We start from the raw sequence: 26,487 nt of genomic DNA, 5'->3' as shown, positions 1-26,487 counted from the left end.
GGTCTGAGGTAAACAGGATGAAGTTTAATAAAGACATATGCAAAGTGCTCCACTTAAGAAGGAACAATCAGTTTCATACATACAGAATGGGAAGCAACTGTCTAGAAAGGAGTACGGCAGAAAGGAATCTAGGGGTTATAGTAGACCACAAGTTAAATATGAGTCAGCAGCGTGATGCTGTTGCAAAGAAAGCAAACATGATTCTGGGATGCACTAACTGGTGTGTCGTGAGCAAGACACGAGAAGTCATTCTTTCGCTCTACTCTGCGCTGGTTAGGCCTCAGCTGGAGTATTATGTCCAGTTGTGGGCACCGCATTTCAAGAAAGATGTGGAGAAATTGGAGAGGGTCTAGAGAAGAGCAACAAGAAAGGTCTAGAGAACATGACCTATGGAGGAAGGCTGAAAGAACTGGGGTGCTTTAGTTTAGAAAAGAGAAGATTGAGGGGGGACATGATAGTTGTTTTCAGGTATCTAAAAGGGTGTCACATAAGGAAAAGGGAGAAAACTTGTTCATCTTGGCCTCTGAGGATAGAACAAGAAGCAATGGGCTTAAAGTACAGCAAAGGAGGTTTAGGTTGGACATTAGGAAAAAGTTCCTAACTGTCAGGGTAGTCAAAACACTGAAATAAATTGCCCACAGAGGTTCTGGAATCCCCATCTCTGGACATATTTAAGAGTAGGTTAGATAAATGTTTATCAGGGATGGTCTAGACAGTATTTGGTCCTGCCATGAGGGCAGGGGGCTGGACTTGATGACCTCTCGAGGTCTCTTCCAGTCCTACTATTCTATGATCCTCCATTTCATGTTTCCTAGTTATGGCATGCAGAAGTACCAAGAAGTCCCCAATATCAGAGCTCAGATTAACCACATCATATATGTGTGATGGACCTATTAATTAAAAACACTGATCTCACTGAATCAAAGACACCTCATTACTTCTTGACCCAAAAATTACTCTATAGAACTTGCTACAGTTATAGTGGGTTCAGAGCAGCTCATATACAACTACTGCTCTGCCATCACTATCCACTGAAAAGCTAACAGGCATAATAGATATTTAACCTGCTCCTTATGTTGGCCCATAAAAGTTCTCAACCTGATCCTCAAGCTCTTCCTTCCTACGGTGTTTATTTTAGCCTAACAAAAATAAACAGCAAAACTCAAAATCAGTGATAATAGGGTCATAGACGATGGTGGAAATTGGGGTCTCTGTGTGCAACAACGATTGGTGGAGTTTGCATGCCCTCGATAAAGAAGTCAAACTTGCTGTTTTGAGGTGGACGTGCCAGCCACTCTAGGTGGTGGTGGACACCTTCGCTGAGGTCGCTGTCTAGGTCGTGACTGGTCAAACGTGCGATTTTGTTGTCTACAAGCCTGATAGTCATACCGTCTCTGATACGGGAAATAACGACGATGACGGAATGGTGGGATGTACATTCCCAGCGTACGGAGTGTTGTTCTTGAGTCTTTGCCAGTATGAAGTACTTCATCGGTTTTTCAGCGAATAATTTTACCCTGTCAAACGGAAGGTCTTCAACCTTGGAGTGTAACTCCTTGGGTACTGCCGCTGTGGCGAGCCAGGACGAACGTCTCATAGACACTGCTGTTGCTACCCCTCTAGCCGCCGTGTCTGCTACATCCATAGCTATCTGGAGATTCGCCTTCAAACACGCATATCCTTCCTTGAGGATTGACCGTAAGAGCTCTTTATCGGCCTCCAATGTTCTTTGGCCCAGGTCTGTAAGTTTCGCGATATTATTGAAACTATGGTTTGCCAACAGAGCTGCATAATTCGCAATGCGAAGAAGTAATGTGGCCGATGAGTATACTTTGCAGCCAAATACGTCCAACTTCTTGGCCTCCTTATCTGCCCCTACATTTTTCAGCTGTGGGTTCTTTGAAGAGTTGCGTCGACGACCAAGGAGTTTGGTTGAGGGTGAGTAAAGAGAAATTCTGAATCTTTAGAGGAGACAAAATAACGTTTTTCCGTCGGTTTCGAAGTTGGAGGAGTCGAAGCCGGGGTATGTCAAATTTCTGCTGCTGACTGGAGGATTGCCTCATCAATAGGGAGAGCAACCTTAGATTGTTGCTTAGGGTGTAAATTTCTCCAGAGTTTGAATTGTTTCGTCGGGACATCTGATAGCTGAACGTCCTGAGACTGAGCCACCCTCCTAAAAAGATCCTGAAATTCTTTTGTGTCGTCAGGAGGAGAGGAATCCCCCGCAAACACAGCATTATCTGGGGAGGATGATGAAATATCTTCTGGAGATATAGTGTGCGGGTGATCGTCCATATCCGAGATTTGTCCTTCCTTGGGCTCCGATAGGTGAGCTGAGGCTAAGGGGATCTCCAGACGAGGTGTCACCCTTTGACAATCTTGGACTGGAGGTGATTGTCGTGATTCATGAGGAGTCTGGCAGCAGCATAGATGAGAACGAGAGTGAGGTCTCCCATATTCGTAGGATGATCGGTGACTCCTGTAATCAAAGTGCTCAGGGGACGATCGCCGTGAGGAATATCTGCTAACATACCCCCTATGATAAGATCTAGGAGAGGAGTAACTTGGTGAGCGAGATCTATATGATGATCCCCAAAGATAATAGGGATACCGGTCGCGATGACCAGAATGACGAGACCTCGATCTCCATCGCGGGGAGGGCATTGTTTGGCTGTGAGACGCCGAGCAATCTCTGACCCTCGTTGAATGACACGGTGAAAACGAAGGTTCAGGTGATGGTGAAATCGAGTGTCTCGGCATTGACTTCCTAGCAGCCTTTGTAGGGACTTTAGAGGCAGGAGCAGCCTCCCTCCCTTCTACTGATAAGTAACAGGGGGAGGGGGGAGGGGATTGACCCTCCGTTATGTGCACAGTGCTATCATGCTGCTGCGCTAGGATCCTGCATGGCACAGCAGCCAGCTGCTGAGACTGCCAATGGAGTTTGATTTCCCGGTGCCAACTCGGCACGGTGAGGGGCGCTCTGTTGTCGGGCCCGTTCGTGCTGCTCCCCAGTGCCGTCTGTCAATGCTGATTCCGGTGCCGACTGCAGCGCCGGCTTGTCATGGCTTATTGGAGCCGCTTGCGGTGCTGCTAGAGTTTGCGGCTGCGCAGTCCGTAGCGGCTCAAGCACCTCTGGCGGTGCTGATCGCTCCCGGTGTGCCGGGCACTTAGAGGGGTGCAGAGCCGGTGCCGATGACGAGCGGCTCAGAGGTGCAGGCATTACCGGCAGCGTCTGGTGTCTTTTCTCTGGCTGTCCCGCCGTCCCTGACATACCAGGCTTGTGTCCCTGACTGACCCAGGGCAGTGAAGTGGATGGAAGAGAGCGCGTAGGAGAAGCTCTCTTCCTCCTTGACACCATTACCGCGGGCGATTGTGATCTCCTTTTCTGTCCTGCGGGAGGTTCTGAGACCTGGTCCTCAGAAGGCTGTAAAGCTTTATCACACAGGAGTAGCTTTAATCGCATGTCTCTCTCCCTGCGTGCCCTCGGTGTCAATTTCGCACAATGGGCGCATTTCTGTGGCACATGCGATTCTCATTAGGCATCTGACACAAGCTTCGTGCCCGTCAGATGCAGGCATGGCATCTTTACATTGAGCACACCGTTTAAACCTGGGTGACCCGGGCATGATGCTCGCTCAGTGTAACTATATACAAGTAATCTAATAAAACTAAGAATAGTAACTATAGAAAAATATGTATTTTTTTAAATTCAACAATTAACTACTACCTAACTATATTAACCAGAGTTAACTATCTATGATCCTTTTCTTTTTTTTTTTTTTTTTAGAAACGGCTTCTCTGAGGAGATAAAACAGCGCTCCGCCAGTAACCACAGGCGGTTGAGAGGAACTGATGGGGGGGGCCGGACCGCGAGACGTTGAAAAGGCGCGAACGCCACACGCTGCTCTCAGTCATGCGCGGTCCGGCCCAGCTACGGCTCTGGAAATCTCCGACTAGCGGCGCCAGGTTGGGACCCGACACCTTGAGTGGAGCACCCAAGGGAACCACTCAAAGAAGAATCAGTGTTTCCTGTAAGCTATGTGCTTGGGTTTCCCCCTCCCCCAGGAGAGATGTAGGTGCACCCAGCTGATTAGCAGAGCATGCAGAACTGTGTGTTTCTACTGGGAGTGCACATCCACACATGCCTCAGTGCACAAAGTTTATTCTGTACATGAATAGGAAAAAATAGAGTAACAGTGACCATCATGGGTCCATGTCTCTAAAGTTGTGACCCAGCATCTTTTCGTAATTTTAACAGCCTTATGTCAAACAAAAACTAAGAATCCAAAATACAAAAAGCCAATTTCCAAGCTCTCTCTGTTAAAAGTTCTCACTTGAAAGTTCCCAGGCTGATCACTCAGCTTCCTCTCCTGCTATCTCCATGAAAGATCCACAGCTAAGCTGGGAAGGATGAGATTTTTACTGGTAAATGTCAGTAAATGTTTATTTCACCACACACGAACCAATGAAAAAATATTTCCATTGATAAATACTGAAATTTATAGATAAGCAAAGTAAGAAAAAATACTGCTTACGAACTCCGTTTCATTTCAAGATACTTATATGTTTTAACATGTGACACTGACAATTTGTGTTTTAATGGTTATTGAGTTTTAACTTTTTTAATTTCATCATCTACTGTCTGACCTCCCCTATTTTCTGCCCTTTACATTTACCTACTTTGAAAATTTAACTTGGAAAAATAGGGGGGAAGCTTAAAAGTAAACAATATTATTTTAAAAATAAATTTGAATTCCACCAATCCTATCAACATGTTATAAAAAGCCTAACTGGCAAGCTAACAAGGCCCATTGCCAAACAAACCCCACTTCTTAAACCCCAATAGGTCCTGAACCACTTGGTGAAAATAGACATCTCAAAACTTCTCTTTTGGTGCCAGATTAGAGACAGTATGTTGTCAGTCCAAAAAAGTATTTTCACTGAAACTGACAGAATACTTCCCATCAAATTTACTTCATTCCAGTCAATGATAGAAAAACAGAGCTTCAAGTTAACAGCGTCATAGTGCTGACTGGTAAGCTGTTTAATTACAAGTTATGTTGCCTAAAAGTTATTTTTTCCAGTTGTCTTTCAATTTTCCTTTACCCTCAACCAAAACAAACATTCTGCCTGTCCAATTCTATTTTCATATTTCTAAAGCAATAATGACAATTATTTTCATTAATATGAATTAAATCTTGTTTGAAATGTCTGTCCAATAATAAATGTCTGTTTTAAAAGTGAAACTCAAATTTGGTTAGACATAGAAATGAAAAGAAAAGAAAACTTAATTATCACTTAAAATTTCCATGCTAAAATGTCACAGCTGAATCATTATTTTACATTTAATTAGCATTTATCACATTTTTGGCACAATCATAACAGATTGCCCTTGGACCAAAGCCAGAATAATTTTGTTTCAGAATATTATACAAGTAAATGGACAAAGAGAAAAGTCTGTACATTTTAAACTGGTATCAGAATTAAGCTTCAAGAAAGCATTTTGTTGCAAGTTTATTTTGTATTTGATCAAATGCCCACCCTGAATAAATTAAGCTAAAGCTATGCAGAAGGATGATTTTAGATACTGGAACTAACCATCAGCAGAATTCAGGATACACAAACTATTCAGTGGCATATTTTCAAACCAATGTCTAATGGCAGAATACACACAAATGGGAGGAAAGGGGATTGGCAAGCACAAAATGTTCATTGTTGTTGTACATTATTTACATTTTTATTCAATATACTGTGTATTTTTGTTCAGCATCTCCCCAGTTTTTAACCACTAGCATAAGTGAAATACTTAAAATTAGGAAAGGGTTCACACAAATTACTATTTTATTCATATCCTATTACTTTAATCCCTCTCATTTTCTTCCTTTCTTTCACTTCACTTGTTCCTTCACCTTTTCTTTTACTCCAATTCCACCCTTCAAAGGAAATTATGGACCAGAAACTCCTTTCTGGAAGTTAGCATATTATTTCAATCTTAGAAAATTTCTCTTTTTCAGAGAAGTAAAGATATGCCCATCTTTCTCCCACACTGACACATAGATACTATACAAATATGAAGGAAAAAAAAAGCAGTGAACCAAATTATTCACTGTCCACTAAGTGGAGTCACACAAGAAGAGAATTTAGCCCACTGTATTCATTATATAAATGAAAGCTAATATTGAACAGGAGATATAATAAAGGAAGGAGAGAAAATATTTTATTATAAAACAGAATAAGTAACACAAAGAATCCAGACACTGAACCAATATTAATTTTCATTTTATGGTAACATCTTTCTCAGATATTGATAACAAAATGGGACCGGGTTATAGTTTCCAAGATACTATGTGAGATAACTGTGTTGGCAAGCAGAACTCTATCCAGTATCACGTTTCTGCAGAGTGAAGAAAATGAGAAATTTTCAGGTGATGGGGCAGGCAATGAAGCTTGCCTTCTAAAGCTAAGTCAGCATCCCCCGGAGCACCTTACTTTACCAGACAGACTCTTGTCAGGTGCTGCTCCCTCTCTCTGAAGTAAACAGATTTGACAGGGCAATATTAACAGTGGTTTGAGTTGTTGGAGGAGCTGCTTACAAGAAGAGATCTTTATTATTATGGCTTGGCTAAACTTGCAGAGTCGGATATGAAAAACAGTACTGATTCAATGCCTCCAGAAAAAGCATCCACAGAGCGTAGTTTTAAAAAAAATTCCAAACAAAAAACCTACACCACATCTAGACAAAGAGGGGTACAGAATGAATGCAGTCTGCATATGCATATTACTCAGAAGGGCAGTAAGAAGGAAAAATGGTACAGCTGAAATTACATTATCATGTATTAGAGAACAGCTATTTGAGTTACAGTTACAAATTACTAAAAAATACACATGCACATTTACACAGTACATTGCAGTGCTCTTCTAATGATTTAGAGTGGTTCTGAAACACTGTAAGATAACATTATTAATTACTATTATTGTTTATAACATAACAAAAATTAGAGCTAAGTAAGCAACTATACGTTAGAGGACAAATGTAGAAAGGTTTCTTGGGCTGACTGATAAGGACACATAAGGCCTATGTTAGAACAACTTTATTTTCTTGAAAAAGCGACGAGGAATCCTATGGCACCTCATAGACTAACTGAAGTGTAGGAGCATAAGCTTTCGTGGGCAAAGACCCACTTCGTCAGATGCATGTCAGATGCATAGGAAGGCGAAATAACACTCCAAATGACAGCAGTGTTCTAGTTCTTTTCTCAGAGCTCTATTAACAAAATTCAACACTAAAGCCAAAATAACCCAAAACAGTCTCAGTGTCCCTCAGGATTTTTTGTTAAGCCTTTCACACATGGGATTAATAGTCCCTAAAGCTCTTCTTTCCAGGGCTCCCCAGCCCTACATAACCATGATTCCCCACAATTACCTCCTAATCCCTTTAGGTGTCTATTTCAAACCTTACCCATGACAGATGTAGACAGTTCCACTTCCTCCCAGGTCTTTTCCTGGCCCTGGGTTTCTCCCATCTGCCCTCTTTCCCAATGGGCAGGAAGACATACACAATTTCCAATCGGGCATATGATAGGAGCACTAATGTGACCTACAACTAAGGATCCCAATTTTAAAAGGACCCAGCATCATAATAGCTGCTCTGGGACATATGTATAAGCCTCAAAGCTCTGTTACAGTTCTTTTTTTCTGCAAAAAATCCCTACACATTTACAGTTTCTTACAAAAGGGAACAGTAATATAAAATATTTAATTAACATTTTTAAGGCTCCTACTAGTACCTATTACAAATTTTCCTCCTATAGATTTCTTTGGCTTTCATAGCCACAATTTTTTTAAGGTAAAAATATTTATTTTACTAGCAAATGTATCCAGCGTTGCTTGGGTCTGTATGTGATTTTTTTAAATAAATGAAAAATGAACATGCTCTTTATTTCAATGGTTGTATTTTTGGAAAATGAAGGCAGGAGTGAGGATTTCGGGGTAAGGAGAGGCAGGTTGTGGGTGGCTTAGAGCAGAGGTTTGGGAGGTGTGGGGGGCCCTCAAGGCAGGGTACGAGGGCTTTAGGACAGGGGGAAGAAGATGGGAGAGTTTAGTGGGAAGGAGTTGGGGGTGCAGAAGTCATGTCAATGTCCAGTTTCTAAACAGCTACTTTTTTTTTTTTTTTAAACAGTTTATCAACATCAACTCCTGGACCCTTTTCTTGATCAGTATTTTCCAGCTTGTGATTATTTAAGGCAGTGGTCACCCACCAGTAGATCAGGATCTATCAGGAGATCTTGGAGCCTCTGGCAGGGGATCCTGACTGGTTTGGCTGAAGTCTATGAAGTGCTGCACTTCAGTTGCCCCTCCCCCCACTGTCATGCTGCTCCTTCCCAGAGCCTCAGAGCTGCCCCCGGGAGGCTCCTGCTTGTTGTGCAGAGTGGGGGAGACAGAGCCAGGGGGGCATGACGTTCCCATCCCATGTACCCCATCTTCACAGAGTGAGGAGGGCGTGGCCTCAGCGAAAGGGTGGGGCAGGGGTACTTGGGTTTGAGGTAAATCCTGGACTGACAAATTCAAAAAGTGATCTTGTGCTTAAAAAGGTTGGAGACCCTTGATTTAAGGACTAGGCAGTTTCCATCTTTTAACAGTGATCTAATCACTACATGTTTTTCTATTACTTTGCATCAGGTTCTTTTACAAAAGTGTCTCTACTTTCTCCCTCTCCCCCTCATAATTTCCGGATTCAGTCTCTTTGCACATGTGACAATGTCTGGGTCCCCCAACCTTATTTCTTCTAAATGTACACCCTTTTTTGCCTATTCCTTCCCCCGGGTCATTAATGTTCTGTATAAGACAGGTGTATCCAAACTGCAGCTTAAAAACCACATGTGGCTCTTTTACAATTAAAGCATGACTTCCTGAGCCCCCATGCACTGCTCCTTCTTCATCTACTAACTAGAGAGGGAGAGAACTCAAGGATTCAACCTCATGAAGTGTGAGGCTAGGGCTTCAGCCCCATGTTGTATGTCTCTCCACTGACTAAAAATTATTGTATGTGGCTCAGAGGATCAGTAAGTTTGGCCATCCTCAGTAGAGAACAAGCAAGACTACTATTCTGGAATCTAGACTTTAAGCAGAATTAAAAAACAATAGACTGCCTTTTGCCTAAAATATTCAGAGGAAACCGTCAGATAAATTCATATCAACAACAATTATTGCATGCACATTGTTTCATTTGTTAAACCGTTCATTTCTGTTGTTATGATTTCATTTGATACTGATAGATCAATTCATTTACATGGGAGTAGAAAATATTATGGACATGCAATATATGATCAGCTAAAAATGAAAATTGACTTTCTTCTTGCATTAAGCTGCAACATTTTATTCAGGAGTCTCATCTTTACTCGCAAGGGGGCAATTTTAAATAACTAGCTTGAATAAATGGAAGCAATTATTGTAAGTATAAGTTGCTTGAGGCAATGCGGCAAGATTCCTGCTTTTATATTTAATCTCTCATGATCAAATATAAAGATTAATCTAAACAGTTACACAAAATGGCATCTTTTTAAAATAAACTAGTTTTTTATATGTCGTTCCTTAAATTAATAACTAAATTGTTAAAAATATATTTGGCTTTGTATTTCTAGCATCCCAGGAGTATTTACTAATCCTGCTATGTAGAAGAAACATTAAAAAAAAATCAGAGACCCCAAAGCAAGTCCCAAAATATGCTTTGTTATAAACCATTCAGAAGAACTGCCTTTTGGAAAGAACATCTATACAGCCTTCCACTTATTATTCATGACCATACGCAACCAAAGCTATTACTTACAACATAATGCAGTCTAGTTCAGGTTTCCAACTGAACTATTCAACCTCCAAATTATCTTTGTTCTTTATACCAGTGAACTTTATTTCAGTGTGCTAGGTTTCTCCTGCTATATCTCTGGTATGTATATATTTAAACACTAGCTCCTCTTTTTCAGCTTATTTCTTATGAACAGTTTGTGTGTCTAATTGTATCGATAGATGACCAACACTATATGCAGGCTAGTAGTACCAGAAAAGCAAGACCCCCTTTTACACTGTATGAGCAAGATGTCAAAACAGGAAAGAAGGATTAAAAGTGTTAGTCTAGGAGCATTTGTAATTCCATGTGCAAGTTAACGATAAAAGGTAAGGGAGGTGTCAACTGATGTATAAAAATCTACAGAAGCATGTCACTGGTGTCACTCTTTATGGGATGGCAGGGGGGACTTTCTGCTCCCCACCAACCCAACTCAAAGAGGTCCCCACTTCAAGGAAATGTTGATTATACAATGTCGTTGGAAATGGGTCAAGATGGGCATAATTTGAAAGCACTTTCTTCCACAAACACAATGGAATTAAAGATGACAAAACACTATGTACATACTTGCATGGGAGTTTAAAGGTTATTTTAGGGGGGGGCTACAGGATTACCACCCTTAATTCTGTGCTGCCTTTAGAGGTGAGCAACTGGAAAGCCATGGCTGTTGGCCAGGCACCCAGCTCAAAGACAACATCCTGGCAGCAGCAGCATAAAAGGGTGGCAATACTATGCCACCCTTACTTCTGCCTTCAGAGATGGGCAGCTGATAACTGGAGGCTTAGCTCTGCAGGCAGCAGCAAAGAAGTAAATATGGAAATGCCATACCATGACATCCATACTTCTATGCTGCTGCTGATGGCAGCTCTGCCTTCAGAGTTGGACTCGCTGCCAACGGCCACCACTCTCCAGTTACCTGGCTTTGAAGGCATATCTACCACCTGCAGCAGTAGGGATGTTAAGTAGAGTTTAATTAGCTAATCGAGTAGTCAATGGAATTTCCATCAATTACTCAATTATAGTTGATGGGGGGGCACTTGCTACCCCTGCTGCAGCTCTGCAGCTTAAAGGTAGTAGGAGCTGGGCATGCAGGCTCTGGGAACGCTGAGCCCCTGCCTTTTAAAATAGTAAGAGCCACCTGGCTGTTACTACCTTTAAAAAGCAGAGGCACAGCAGTCAGGCCTCTGCCTTCCCTGCTCACCCCCGTCATCCCTCCCCGCAGACACTATACATAAGGCAGGGGGGAACCAAAGCTGTTACAGAGGCGGGGGGGGGGGGGGGGGAGCAAGTAGTCAAATAGTGACTCTACTATCCAATAAGCCTAAGTTTACCGGGTAGTCAACTACTCGACTAGTCACTTATATCCTTATGCAGCAGTGCAGAACAAGGGTAGAAGTATTGTGACTCTCTTCTCCTACAGAATAACCTTATGACAGCTCCACACACACACACCTCATTTTTGGGTAAGAACCCTACAATTACAAGACCATATAATTTCATATTTAAAGAGCTGAAACCATGAAATGTGCAATTTTAAAATTCCTATGATGGTGAAATTGACCAAAGTAGACAGTGAATTTGGTACGGCCCTACTTATAACAGGATAACTGTCTAATTATGTTTCAGATTACTTTAAATAAAAGGAGTACTTCAAGTTTATAGGCAATCAAAGGGCAAAAAAAGAAGTGGGTTCGAAGATACTGATTATCAGCTTTGTTTAGAACACCCAAGTGTAATGAAGCACTTGTTAAGATGTTAGCATCCTAGCAGAAATTATTGGAATTAATTCGCAAACTATATGCACGTAGTTACATAACATGCATTACATAGCATAATTAATTACCACCCTAAAGTAATTGATAGCAAAATCTGTTTTCACTTTGATCATGATCATTTTTAGGCACCAGTAGGGAGATGAAAAGTACCAATTAGTAGTAGTTTATGACTTAGAATCATAGAATTATAGAACACTAGAAATGGAAAAGACCTTTATTCCAGTGTTTAACCATCCTGACAGGAAGTTTTCCTAATGTCCAACTTAAACCTCCTTCACTGCAGTTTAAAGCCATTGCTTCTTGTCCTATCATCAGAGGCCAAGGAAAACAATTTCCCCCCCTCCTCATGACATCCTTTTAGATACCTGAAAACTGCTACCATGTCCCCTCTCAGTCTTCTCTTTCCCAAACTAATTCCTTCAGCCTTGCCTCATAGATCATGTTTTCTAGAGCTTTAATCATTCTTGTTGTTCTTCTCTGGACCGTCTCCAATTTCTCTACATCTTTCTTGAAATGTGGTGCCCAGAACTGGAAACACTACGCCAACTGAGGCCTAATTAGCAGAGTAAAGCAGAAGAATGACTTCTCGTGTCTTGCTCACAACATACCTGTTAATGCATCCTAGAATCGTGTTTGCTTTTTTTGCAACAGCGTCACACCGTTGACTCATATTTAGCTTGTGGTCCACTACAACCCCAGATGCCATACTCCTTCCTAGACAGTCACTTCCCATCCTGTATGTGTGAAACTGATTGTTCCTTCCTAAGTGGAGCACTTTGCATTTTTCCTTATTAAATTTCATCCTGTTTACCTCAGACCATTTCTCTAATTTGTCTAAATCATTTTGAATGATGACCCTATCCTCCAAAGCAGTTGCAACCCCTCCCAGCTTGGTATCATCTGCAAACTTAATAAGCGTACTCTGTATGCCGATATCTAAATAGTTGATGAAGATATTGAACAGAGCCAGTCCCAAAACAGACCCCTGCGGAACCCCACTTGTTATGCCCTTCCAGCAGGATTGTAAACCATTGATATCTGGAGATATTTAAGAGTAGGTTAGATAAATGTCTATCAGAGATGGTCTAGACAGTACTGGGTCCTGCCATGAGGGCAGGGGACCGGACTCGATGACCCCTCGAGGTCCCTTCTAGTTCTAGTATTCTATGATTCTATGAACTATCTCTGAGAACAGTTATCAAGCCAGTTATGCACCCACCTTATAGTAGCCCCATCTAAGTTGTATTTGCCTAGTTTATTGATAAGAATATCATGCGAGACCATATCAAATGCCTTACTAAAGTCTAGGTATACCACATCCACCGCTTCTCCCTTATCCACAAGACTCGTTATCCTATCAAAGAAAGCTATCAGGTTGGTTTGACATCTGTGGTGTCACCGCCACCCCCGCCCACTCTGGCCCCACTCCCAGGGAGCCCTTGGCAATCCTGTGCTGCTGTCCCTGCAGAACCCCACTTGTTATGCCCTTCCAGCATGACTGTAAACCATCAATATCTACTCTCTGAGAACAGAATCCAGCTAGCTATTCACCATCTCATAGTAGCCCCATATAAGATGTATTTGCCTAGTTTATTAATAAGGTCGTCATGCAAGACAGTATCAAATGCCTTATTAAAGTCTTGGCTAAACACAATGCGCACTAAACACTTGGCTAAACACAATGTTCAGTGGCACGTTATATGCTATAAGGAGTGCACCCACAAACTACATTTAGTGTGGCTGGAGAGGAAGTACACCAAGGAAAAACCTGAAGATGTTTGGACAAAGTGTCAGCTGTGAATGAGACTTGCCCTATATGAGGTTCCATGGCATGCAGTTTGAAAAAAAAGAATTCCCAGAAGGCAGAAATGCGGAGGCATCTATTAAGCACAGTTTCAACATGTGAGACAGGTAAGAAACTATGAAGCAGTCACTCTGAGAGGTCAGTCAAATAGCTACTTTGGCTCACGACTAAGGCTGAGAGTTTGTCATGGAGATCATCGAAATTCTGTGATCTCCGTGACTTCTGCAATGGCTAGTGCAGTTAGCTCAGAGCTACCTGAGCAACTCTTCGATCCTTCCTGTCAAAGGTAGGGGCCTGGGCAGAGAGAGGTGCATCCTGGAGGTGAATGCCTGGCTGCGAAGATGGTGTTGCCAGGAGGGCTTCGGCTTCCTTGACCACGGGGTGCTCTTCCAGGAAGGACTGCTTGGCAGAGATGGAGTTCACCTTTCCAGGAGCGGGAAGGCCTTGTTTGGACACAGACTGGGCTAACCTTGTGAGGAGGGCTTTAAACTAGGTTCAACGGGGACAGGTGAGCAAAGCCCACAAGTAAGTGCTGAATGTGCAGGACTGGGAGATGGGTTGGAAATGGGGGGGACTACGGCCTATAATGGCAAGGAGAAAGGAGGGTCAGGGCACAACAGGGAGGCAAGATCAAATCAGTATCTTAGATGCCTATATACAAATGCGAGAAGTATGGGTAATAAGCAGGAAGAACTGGAATTGCTAACAAATAAATACAACTATGATATCATTGGTATTACAGAAACCTGGTGGGATGGGACGCATGATTGGAATGTTGGTATGGAACGATACGGCTTGCTCAGGAAGAACAGACAGGGAAAAAAGGGAGGAGGGGTTGCCTTGTATATTAAAAATGTACACACTTGGACTGAAGTGGAGATGAACGTAGGAGACAGCTGTGTAGAGAGTCTCTGGGTTAAGCTAAAAGGGGTAAAAAATGAGGGTGATGTCATGCTAGGAGTCTACTACAGGCCACCTAGCCAGGTGGAAGAGGTGGATGAGGCCTTTTTTAAACAATTAACAAAACTCTCCAAAGCCCAAGATTTGGTGGTGATGGAGGACTTTAACTATCCATACATATGTTGGGAAACTAACACAGCGGGGCACAGGCTATCCAATAAGTTTCTGGACTGCATTGGAGACAACTTTCTGTTTCAGAAGGTTGAAAAAGCTACCAGAGGAGAAGCTGTTCTGGATTTGATTTTAACAAATAGGGAGGAACTAGTTGAGAACTTGAAAGTGGAAGACAGTATGGGGGACAGTGATCATGAAATAATAGAGTTCATGATCTTAAGGAAAGGTAGAAGGGAGACCAGCACAATTGAGGTAATGGATTTCAGGAAGGCAGATTTTGATAAGCTCAGAGAACTTGTAGGTAAGGTCCCATGGGAAGCAAGACTGAAGGGAAAAACAACTGAGGAGAGTTGGAAGTATTTCAAAGGGACATTGTTAAGGGCCCAAAAGCAAACAATTCTGCTGTGTAGGAAAGATAGAAAATATGGCAAAAGACCAGCTTGGCTTAACAAGGAGATCTTGCATGATCTCAAAATAAAAAAGGAGTCATATAAAAAATGGAAACTAGGACAAATAACAAAGGATGAATATAGGCAAGCAACATGGGAATGCAGGGGCAAGATTAGAAAGGCAAAGGCACAAAATGAGATCAAACGAGCTACAGGCATAAAGGGAAACAAGACCACCTTTTATAAATACATTAAAAGCAAAAGGAAGACCAAGGACTGGGTAGGCCCACTGCTCAGTGAGGAGGGAGAAGCAGTAACAGGAAACTTGGAAATGGCGGAAATGCTCAATGACTTCTTTGTTTTGGTCTTCACCGAGAAGTCTGGAGGTGTGCCTAACGTAGTGAATACAAGCAGAGAGAGGGTAAGTTTAGAAGATAGGATACACAAAGAACAAGTTAAAAATCACTTAGGAAAGTTAATTGTCAGCAAGTCACCAGGTCCTGATGAAATGCATCCCAGGATACTCAAGAAGCTGATAGAGGAGGTATCTGAGCCTTTAGCTATGATCTTTGAAAAATCATGGAAGACAGGGGAGATTCCAGAAGACTGGAAAAGGGCAAATATTGTGCCCATCTATAAAAAGGGGAATAAGAACAACCCAGGAAACTACAGACCGGTCAGTTTAACGTCTGTCCCAGGGAAGATAATGGAGCAGGTAATTAAGGAAATCATATGCAAACACTTGGAAGGTAATAAAGTGATAGGGAATAGCCAGCATGGGTTTGTGAAGAACAAGTCATGCCAAACTAATCTGACAGCTTTCTTTGATAGGATAACGAGCCTTGTGGATAAGGGAGAAGCGGTGGATGTCATATACCTAAACTTTAGTACGGCATTTGATACAGTCTCGCATGATATTCTTACTGATAAACTAGGCAAATATAACTTAGATAGGGCCACGATAAGGTGGGTGCATAATTGGCTGTATAACCGTAGTCAGAGAGTTGTTGTTAACGGTGCTAAATCCTGCTGGAAAGGGATAACAAGTGGAGTTCCGCAAGGGTCTGTTTTGGGACCCGTACTGCTCAATATCTTCATCAATGATGTAGATATTGGGATAGAGAGTACGCTTATTAAGTTTGCAGATGATACCAAACTGGGTGGGGTTGCAACTTCTGTGGAGGATAGGGACATAATTCAAAATGACCTTAGCAAGTTAGAGAAATGATCAGAGGTAAACAGGATGAAGTTTAATAAAGAGAAATGCAAAGTGCTCCACTTAGGAAGGAACAATCAGTTCCATACATACAAGATGGGAAGCGACTGTCTAGGAAGGAGATCTAGAGGTCATAGTGGACCTCAAGTTGAATATGAGTCAACAGTGTGATGCTGTTGCAAAAAAAGCAAATATGATTCTAGGTTGTATCAACAGGTGTGTTGTAAGCAAAACTCGTGAAGTCATTCTGCCGCTCTACTCTGCACTAGTTAGGCCTCAGCTGGAGTACTGTGTCCAGTTCTGGATGCCACATTTCAAGAAAAATGTGGAGAAATTGGAAAGGGTACAGAGAAGAGCGACAAGAATGATTAAAGGTCTAGAGAACATGACCTATGAAGCCAGGCTTCATGAACTGGGCTTGTTTAGTTTGGAAAAACGAAGATTAAGGGGGGACATGATAGCGGTTTTCAAATAACGAAAAGGGTGTCACAAGGAGGAAGGAGAAAATTTGTTCCTCTTGGTTTCTGAGGCTAGGACAAGAAGCAATGGGCTTAAAGTACAGCAAGGGAGGTTTAGATTGGACATTAGGAAAAAATTCCTAACTGTCAGGGTGGTCAAATATTGGAATAAATTGCCAATTGGGAGGTGGTGGAATCTCCCTCTCTGGAGATATTTAAGAACAGGTTAGATAGACATCTGTCAGGGATGGTGTAGATGGAGCTTGGTCCTGCCTTGAGGGCGGGGGGCTGGACTCGATGACCTCTCGAGGTCCCTTCCAGTCCTATGATTCTATGAAGTCAGGCAGCCCTTGGACCAACCTCACGAACCACTGCTAGGTCAGCCTCAGGCCACTGCCATCCCATCCCTCCAAGCAGCAACAGGAGTTAGAGTGCGAGAGGGGGATCAAGGCTGGGGTACAGGAGGGGGTCAAGGTTCTGGGTTACGTTGGTGGGATCCCCAAAAGTGGTTACATGCCCCTCCCTGTACTAAGTTTGGGGGGCATAAAGAGGGACTATTTGGGATCCAAGACCATATAAAATATTAACAGTTTGCCAATTCAAAACACTTTTCTTTATCAAGATTGTTATTTTTCCTTGATGGAGGAGTGAAAATTCAGCCCTGGTTTTAGAGGGGAAGATTTGTTTTCCCCTGCACTTCAGCCGGCTTCTCCTTTCTATCTGCTGAACCCCAACAGTGACCTCTGCCTTTCTCCCCATACTCTTAAACATAGCTCTGTGTGGAGGGAAGAGGGAGACTCTATTTTCTCCCACTCAATTATAACCTGAAATACACAGTTCCCCTTCTTTGAGGAAGACGATGGAAAAAGATGAGAGACTGGAATGTCTTTCCACTCTTCCTTAGTTTTTATGGCATTTGTGGATTCTTTATATGAAGTTGTGGGATGAAAGGTGAACAAAGACCGTACGTATCAAGCAAAACTTTATGACATGGACATTGCTGTTTTGATCCACTCATACTGAACAATGAGGTTGGAGTGCTTAACAAATGCTTCTTGGACAGCTGCCATAATGGGGAATTTAGAATTGTTTATGTAGTCTTTCAAGTAGTTTTATTTAAAAAAAAGCAGACATATTAGACTATTCTGTATGCTGTAATCAGACCTACAGTGTAATTCTTAGTCTTACCGGTGACAATATTTACCATGGTAGAACACTGATATTCTAGATCTATCTGTATGCATGTATTTATATAAAAATCTGGTTAAATATGCTTATTATTCATACACACAAAAATTACTAAAAGTATTAGTTAAAACTGAGATTTCGTAAGTATTTTGATTATAGTCTTCCTGGATCCCGACCTCTTCTTTGACCAGAGATTTGTTTGTATTGCACCTCTGTTTCAGTATATACTAAAGTTAGCTGAAACTTCTCCCCAGAGGATTTGGAACATTGACCATGCCCCAAACATAACCTCTGCTCCAGGTGCTCTGTCTGATGGTCAGCTGAACAGAGCAGTAGCTCAGCTCTTTTGCCATAATTTTTAACTTCCTTTTTCTGGGCACTAATGATTGATCTGTCTTCCTTCACTGAAAAATTTAAGGAAAAAACCTGACAAAGCAGAGGAAGCTTGTTCCTGGAGTTGGATACTTCCCTGAATGGATTTTAGGGATGTCTTTCAAAAGTGCCTAAATAAGTGATAGGGCATACCGCAGTGAAAGTCAGTGGGACTTCTTATGGAAACCATTTTAAAGCACTTGGAAGAGGAAAGTGATCAGGAATAGTCAACACGGATTCACCAAGGGTAAGTTATACTTGACCAACCTGATTGCCTTCTATGATGAGGTAACTGGCTCTGTGGACATGGTGAACTCAGTGAATATGATATACTTTGACTTTAGCAAAGCTTTTGATATGGTCTCCCACAACATTCTTGCCAGCAAGTTAAGGAAGTATGGATTAGATAGACTAAGATGGATAGAAAGCTGGCTATGTTGTAGGGCTCAATGGGTAGTGATCAACGGCTCGATATCTGGTTGGTTTCAATCAGGGGTGCTCCACAGGTCAGTTCTATGGCCAGTTTTGTCCAACACCTTTATTAATGACCTGGCTGAGGGGATGGATAGAACCGTCAACAAGTTTGCAGATGACACTAAGCTAGGGGGAAAGGTAGATAAGACGGAGGGTTAGGGATAGGGTCCAGCGTGACCTGGACAAATTGGAGGATTGGGCCAAAAGAAATCCCATGAGGTTCGACAAGGACAAATGCAGAGTCATGCCCGTGGGATGGAAAAGTCCCAAGCACTGTTACAGGCTGATGACCGACTGGCTAAGCAGCAGTTTGGCAGAAAGGAGCTGGGGTTTACAGCGAATGAGAACCTAGATATGAGTTAACAATGTGCCCATATGCCATTAGCCTTCTTGGCTATATTAGGGTGTATTAAGAGGAGCATTTCCAGCAAATCTAGAGAAGTGATTATTCCCCTTTATTTGGCTCTGGTGAGGCCACATCTGGAGCATTATGTCCAGTTCTGGGCCTCCCACTACAGAAAGGATGTAGACACATTGGAAAAGGTCCAGTGGAGGGCAATGAAAATGATTGGAGGTTGGAGCACATGATCTTTGAGGAAAGGCTGTGGGATTTGGGCTTATTTGGTCTGCAGAAGAGAAGGGCAGGCGGGATGGGGGGGATTTGATAGCAGCCTTTAACTACCTGAAAGGAGGTTTCAAAGAGGATGCAGAAAGGCTGTTGTGACAGATGGCAGAACGAGGAGTAATGGTCTCAAGGTGCAGTGGGGGAGGTCTAAATTGAATATTAGGAAAAACTGTCTCACTTTTGGCCCAATCCTCCAATTTGTCCAGGTCACTCTGGACCCTATCCCTACCCTCCAGTGAAGCACTGGAATGGGTTATCAAGGGAGGTGGTGGAATCTCCATCCTTAGGAGGTTTTTAAGTCCTGGTTTGACAAAGTCTTGGCTAGGATGATTTAGTTGGGGTTGGTCCTGCTTTGGACAGGGGGCTGGACTCGATGACCTCCTGAGGTCTCTTCCAGCCATAGGGTTCTATGATCCTATGACTCGTGCTTCTAACTTTTAGGTACTTTTCTAAAATTCCACCCTACTTGTTTCCTTTTGCTTTCCCTCGACAAGTCTGGCAAAGCTGTCAAAGAAAGTGCTCCACCTTCCAGGAGCCTCAGAGGCCTAGCAGAGGAATGCTGTCACGACTGCTTCCAGACCAAGAACCTTCAGAAGGGTTGAGGTTCTTTGATTCTCTCATGCTAGTTGGGATAACTCTGCTAAGGCAGTCCAGCCTTCCTCGAGGTCTGGAACTTAGCAAACAGAGCTAACATTATTTGAGAGAAGTCCGAAATTCCCCGATTCCTAGGTCCCATACACCTCTTCATGGAAAACTCCAGATTCTTTTTCTCAAATTGATAATGGTCCCTTAAGCAAAAAGTTGAGAATCTTCTCCAATTTTCTCCTTGTACAAAGAGTATTTGGGCTCCAGAGTACACTGCATTTCTTCTCCACCTACATGACAAAGACCGAGGACCCTATAAGTGCTGAGCCCTGAAATGGAGCCCAGTGTAGGAAGTATAAATTATTTCCAAACAGGCACAGAAAGATATGTTATGTGGTGGCTATGTAATAAGAGACAGTTAAATCACAATACACAAATCACAGTTCACTAGTTTAGAATAAAATTTGGTGACCTCAGATCCTTCTAAGATGAACAATAAAGCCAAATTTCAAATCAGTATATTCTTATAGACAGGCACTGAAATTCACAGTGCCACAGAAAGACTACTAATTCCAGCAAACTTTGAGTAAGCATAAGAAAATATTCTGAAGTACTCAGTGTAAGCTTAATATTACTCATCTTTAATAAGGATACTATTTAATTAACAGTGAAATGTGCTCCCAAAAATCTTTCAAAATTAGCACTCTACAACTAATTTCTTCTTCTTTGACAAGCAATAATTACACACAATCATTTGTGTTTAAGAATTTTCCACCAAAGCTGTTACACTCTTCCAAAAATCAGTATGGAAGTATCATATTTTATTACTGTATGCTCACCTTTTTAAGCATTTATTAAAATACTTCCTGAGAGCTACAGAAGGATCTTGCAGTTTAATAGCAATAATATTCTGAGATTTTTTTTAAACTCATGACATGACTTTAGACATCAAAGCATAAGGAAAACGGACAGAGTTCTGATTGTGTTGGCTGTCACATAGAATTAGTGTTGATGTATTACCTCTGTCACAGCCCAGTGGTGTAAAAACTGTTCCAGATCAGTCAGGTAGAGACGGACAGGTGAAAGCTGTGTCTGGCTAATGTGAGGTTTTCCTCTAATGCTCTGAAGGCTAGTCAACTCCTCTTTAGAGAATCCTAGAGATAGTAGGAGAATAAAATAGTTAGGATCATAAAACAAGTTGAGCACTATTCTACTTTATTAGCACCACTGAAAAAAATATTTTATTTGTGCCCACAAGATGTTTGCTATTCCACAATTCTAATAGGTCTCACTTGATATTTCAAAGTAAGTATATGAAAATATGAGTTCTGAATTCAAAAAGTAAAATATTCAAAGTAATTTTAAAATGTAGATTAAGAGGAAAAGCTAAGAAACATCCATTCAAATCTTTGAGTGTAATTTGGTTTTTTAAAAAGTCTGAGGGGCACCTCAATTTTTCACAATGTACAGCTTTACAAAATATGAATAATATGGTTTCTATGGCTGGAAATTTTGTCCAGGAACAAATAGTATGGTATATGTCTCTGTATACCAGGTTTGGAAACTCCTAGCAACTACTGTCTGCTAGCACTATGAAACTAAATATCATACATCTCCACTTTAAATTTAAGAGGCAATTTCTGCATCTGTGTAAAAATTTGAATATTTTAATGTGTTGTCTGCTCACTTTAGTCTGTAAACCCACTGTTCAATGTTATCTATCAATCCTAATTTCCACATACAGGTGTCTGTGCATCATTAGTAATAGATATATTTGTGAATTTATATTAAAACTCATCAGAGGAGGAAGTCTACTTCACTCTATTGCTATTGTGTGTTTTATCAATTATAAAGTATAAGTTGCATCTCTATAAATTGAGAGCATCTGATCCAGCAACATCCATGAGGACCATAGATATTCCAGGATCAGAGTGTCCTGGCATGCTGTGAAGGGTGGGGGGCTCTGGGAACCCAACAAGCTTCAGGGAGTGGGGTAGGGAGGGCGGAGCGCAGCATACAGCGGGGGCCCAGCTGAGCTGCATGGGGGGAAGGGCTGGGAGCCAGGAAGCTGCTGCACTGGGTGGAGGGGAGGGCAGGAGCCGGGAAGCTCAGCACGTGGCTCAGCTGGGCGGGGGGTGGAGCGGGGAGCCAGCACATGCTGCAGCTGGGATGCTGGGGTTGATCAGGAGCTGGGGAGTCCAATGCACGGCTCAGCTGTGCTGGAGAGTCGGGAGCCAGTGTACAGCTTTGCTACACAAGGAAGCCAGGAAGCTGATGGGGCAGCAGGACAGGGGGTGGGAACAGCAGCAGGGGGGCCAGAAATGATCTCCCCTGGTCTGGCAAAATCCCTCATTCAGAACCAGTGAGGTCCTAAAGATACCAGACGAAGGAGGTCCAACCTGTACCTAGTACATTTACAAGACCACATAAATTCCCAAACAAGTACATTTAACAGTCCTAGAGGATTTCTAAATATGGCTCCAAATACAACAATTGCAGAATTCCACCAAAACAAATTAAAAGTGAATTTAAATGGTGAGTAAATACCAATAATTATAACAGCATTACATGTATGTGGTAATTATTGCAAAAACAAATTACATATACCCAAGTAATTCAGTTAAAATTAACTTTAAGAAAATTCCAAATTCACTGAAGTATGTAAACATAACACTGAGGCTACCCAACTTCACACTATTTGATACTGATGTCATGCTGTGACCCATTCAATTATGATTCAAGCATTATAGTTTTTGTGGTCCCAAAAGAAAAGAAAAGAAACTGATTTTTGACAATATTCATTCCATCCCCCTGTATATTCCCTTATCGTGATGTTACTACAATAAAAACATTGCTATAAAGTTTTTACCCCTAAATTATTGATAGGTAGATTCCAAATAAACTCCATCCTAATATAGTTTATCTTTAAATTATTCAAAAATAAAACCATGATAAATAATCCTAAAGGAAATACTAACATGTAATATATCTAATTATTTAAAGATCTGCAGTATCAACCTAAAATCAACCTTATAAAATTTAACTAACTTTTAGGTTCAGATTCACTTAATCATGTAGGCTGTGCCTGTTGAGCTGGGCTTTAAAACTAGTTTGCTTCACCAGAGCAGCTAGAGTATATTTGTAAATTGGGTGATTAATCTGAAAATGACTCATCCTCATCCTCTCTGAACACATAAAAATGGTCATTAGCCTTTCCATAACCTTACCTTCCACTGCAGATGTGTGCATGCTCAAAGCAGAGTTGCCAGAAATTTCTCCCTCTGTGGTACCTGACAGGTAAGTTCTGGGGCCCCCGGTGCCACTTCCCATAGCATAAATATAAAGGGCCCAGCTATCTTGGCCAACTCAAAAAAAAGGGGTACAAGTGGGGGTTGTGGAATGGACATCTCAAACACATCCTGAAGAACTACAGTTATGGAAAGATTAGTAACATTTTTTCCTTCAAGTATCTGCACATGTTCATCCCAGCAGTAGCACAGGATGGTGAGATCGGACTGAAATCGTTTTGGAAATTGCTACAAAGAGTTGGATACATTTATAGAATGATTTGGCCTCTCAATGTAGAATGCTAGAGCTCATCTGATGCCCAGAGCATTGAGATATTGCTCTTTCCTGCTCACATGTGGTTTCAGGTAGAAAATTGGGAGAAAGATTGCCTAATTACTGTGAAACCACCTTTGGGAGAAAGTCAGAGTGAGTAAAGCTGTACCTTGTATATAATTAGAGTGTAAGTAAACAGTTATTCAGTTGTTTAGTTGACGCTTCTCCATCAGTTAGTGGAGTTTCGTTGTTAAAGAAGACTGTGGATGTCCCTTAAAGAAGACTGTGGATGGCTGCAGGGATAACAAGGGCAACTCCTCAGACAGGTGGCGTACAACCCAGCCTCCCAATCAGGCAAGTTTTTCTCTAGGAACCATGGTGACGCAGTACTTATCGGTGCCAGAAATTGGTGCTTGGGCTTAGGGGGCTTGCACCAGGGCAAGGTATCGCAGAGCCTGGAACTAGATGACAGCTGGGAATTCCATGTCCTCTCCTGCCTGCCAGCTCCAATGCAGACAATCCTTGCAGTGCTGGTGGTACTGAAAACGACAACTGGAAATGCCTCGGAATGAAACTCTACTAACTGATGGAGAAGCATCAACTAAACAACTGAATAACTGTTTACTTACACTCTAATTATACACAATATGAATAAATGAATAAAAATGAAGACATTGAGAACAGCTTGCAAGGAGCAAAGGAGAGCAGTCGGGGTGAATGTCACTAGCAGTAAGAAGAAACTGACGGATATAGGGTCAGTCAGGCCCTTTATACCAGTGCTACAAGCATGCAGCAAGAGGGAGTACCAGAGCTAATCCAACAAGGAACCATGGAGGGAAAAAATTCTGGCAAGTGTGCATGGTGCAGAACGGACATAACCATGCACTCAAAGAAGAATCACCCTTTCCCTCACCCATGGTTTCCTATGGTGCTGCCTTCTGGTATCAGAGAGCTTAGAGCAAGGGTGGGGAACCTAAAGCTTGCACGGATATGGCCCGTGAGGTCGGGGCTCCCTCAGCTTTGGAGAGCCCGCAGTGGTGTTCCAGCCCCCTTACTGTTCCTCCCATGGGGCTGGAGCCCACAAAATCTACTAGCCTGGGTCTGACTGATTTTTCTGTATGTCAGCAGCCCCAACTCAAAAAAAGTGCCCCACCCCTAGCTTAGAGGAACAGTGTGACAGCACCTGGTTATTTGGGATACAGGATTTTTTTATTATTATTTTAACTTTTTGAAAAAGAATTATGAGTGAACAAGTAAACTTACAGATATTCAATTGCGTAATTTTATGGTCAGGAGTTAAAAGGAAACATATGTATATTATATTTAGTTACCTATGAAAGTCTGGAGGTAAACTAAGCAGGAGGGGGCATGCAGTGAGAGTGAGAGGATGCTGTGCAGACTATCAGGAGAACAGTGGGATGAAGAATCTGCATAGGGATCATAATGGACAAGTCAAGAAAAATGGGGGAATCAAGGGCAATATTGAACAAGGCCAGGAATGTACACTTGGTTTGGAATGTGGAAGAGGTTCATGTGCAATGAAATCTTGTGTTGGTGAAATCAGGACCGTGCACTGGTCTTGGGGACTATAATGGGGAGCCCAATTCCTTTGTGCCACGGCATCAGTGCTCAAAAGATTGCCAACAACAGTATTACTACCTCAGCTACACTGCACATTCAGGCAACATCGCTGGAGGTAGACATCAGCTCTCAGAAACAGGTTTCCTCCATATCTCCTCAATTTTTAGGCCCCACTCTTCGGATAGTTCTCATCTGTCCTCAATACCATTATTAATCCTTCTCAGACCCACACAGTTCTGTTTCCCTCTGCTCTTCCCCATAACCACACTTTATTCCCAACCCCTCAGTGTTCTACCTTGGCTCCCAACACCAGGAAGCAGCACTGTGTGGACCCATGGGAAGGCATAGAGAAGAGCAATACTATGATCGGGGCAAGGATGTCAGAATAGCAGAAGAAATTTGAAGCATGTTTTACCATTACGATTAATCAAGATCTTAAAAATTTTGAAGAATTTAGCTTTAAGAAAATTCCAAGCACATTGAGAATCCATTTCCAAACAAACTCGAATTTTCAGAAACATATTCTCTAACTCAAATAGAGTAAATGCAGTAATTTTATCAAAGTTACGCAGTATTCTTCATGTAAAGCAAAGCCTGGAAGTCTGCTTTAAGTGTAAAATGCAGCTCATCATTAACTCCGGAATCATGATTAGAGAATCCAGAACAACATACCAAGAAAAAAAAAAAGCACTGAAGTGGGAGGTGCGGCGCTGACTATTTTTATAGGTTGTTTCATTGCATACAACAAGGCATAAAGCGCATTGTAGGTTAAAGGCTTTTCAGAGTTTGGGGATCCATGTAGTATGATCAGCTCTAAAAGTGGAGGACAAAAGAAGCTGGGATCTGCATAAGCAATTTCACAAAGGGAAAACTGTAGTGTCCAGTTTCACATGTGTAAAATACCAATTGTGGTTAAGGATGCACAGTACACTAATTTCACACTAATAATTTCTCCCTCTAATTGAAAACCACATACTTGCTAAATATGAAATTTGAAATCCAAACTGCTTCTTTGATACGCATGTACAAAAAACCCTCACTCCTCACTTTGGTCTGCTAGTTTTAACCATCCAGACATTCTGAAGAGAACTTTTTTTTTCTTCTTTGGGAAAGCCTTGACGCTGGACTTTTATTTGCATTAGCGTTCAGTGGTTGATAATAACTCTCTTTAAAAAGCACTGGCAGCCTGCTCTATTGTGTTTGACTTTCTATTTAGATTAAATTAGATTAAATGTTTTTAATATTGTTTTGGGAACCATCATAATCAGACTGGTGCTCATCAATTCTATTATCAATCAAAAGAAAGCAGGTAAGCAATTAACTTAAAGTTTTTTTTTTCTTGCTCAAATAATTCAAAAATTGCTGAATACATTTTCTTTGTTTTCAAAAAGAAAACAGATTCATAGTGGTAGAAGAGACTCCAAGAGTTATCTAATCTAACTCTCAGTCAAGATGAAGTACACATCCATGTACTAAAACAAAATATGAATAATATTCAATTCAAATGGTAACTGAGGATGAAGTAAGCAAGCCATTAAAAACAG

At 41.8% G+C, this 26,487-nt stretch overlaps 1 protein-coding gene across 2 annotated transcripts in view; it reads right to left on the bottom strand.

Annotated features, from left to right (window-relative positions):
* TEX10 (testis expressed 10) overlaps window positions 1-26,487 on the bottom strand; it is a 132,114-nt gene that overhangs the window by 24,512 nt on the left and 81,115 nt on the right. For both annotated transcript variants that reach the window (XM_075921592.2, XM_089776476.1), the window contains exon 11: window positions 20,822-20,955. In XM_075921592.2, coding sequence (XP_075777707.2) covers window positions 20,822-20,955 — 134 coding nt within the window. The remainder of the gene's footprint in view (window positions 1-20,821; window positions 20,956-26,487) is intronic.

The sequence above is a fragment of the Pelodiscus sinensis genome, chromosome 2 (assembly GCF_052426305.1).
Source record: "Pelodiscus sinensis isolate ZL-2025 chromosome 2, ASM5242630v1, whole genome shotgun sequence".
NCBI lineage: Eukaryota > Metazoa > Chordata > Testudines > Trionychidae > Pelodiscus > Pelodiscus sinensis.
The sequence above is the reverse complement of the archived record's forward strand: the minus strand, read 5'-3'. Positions and strand labels throughout refer to the sequence as shown.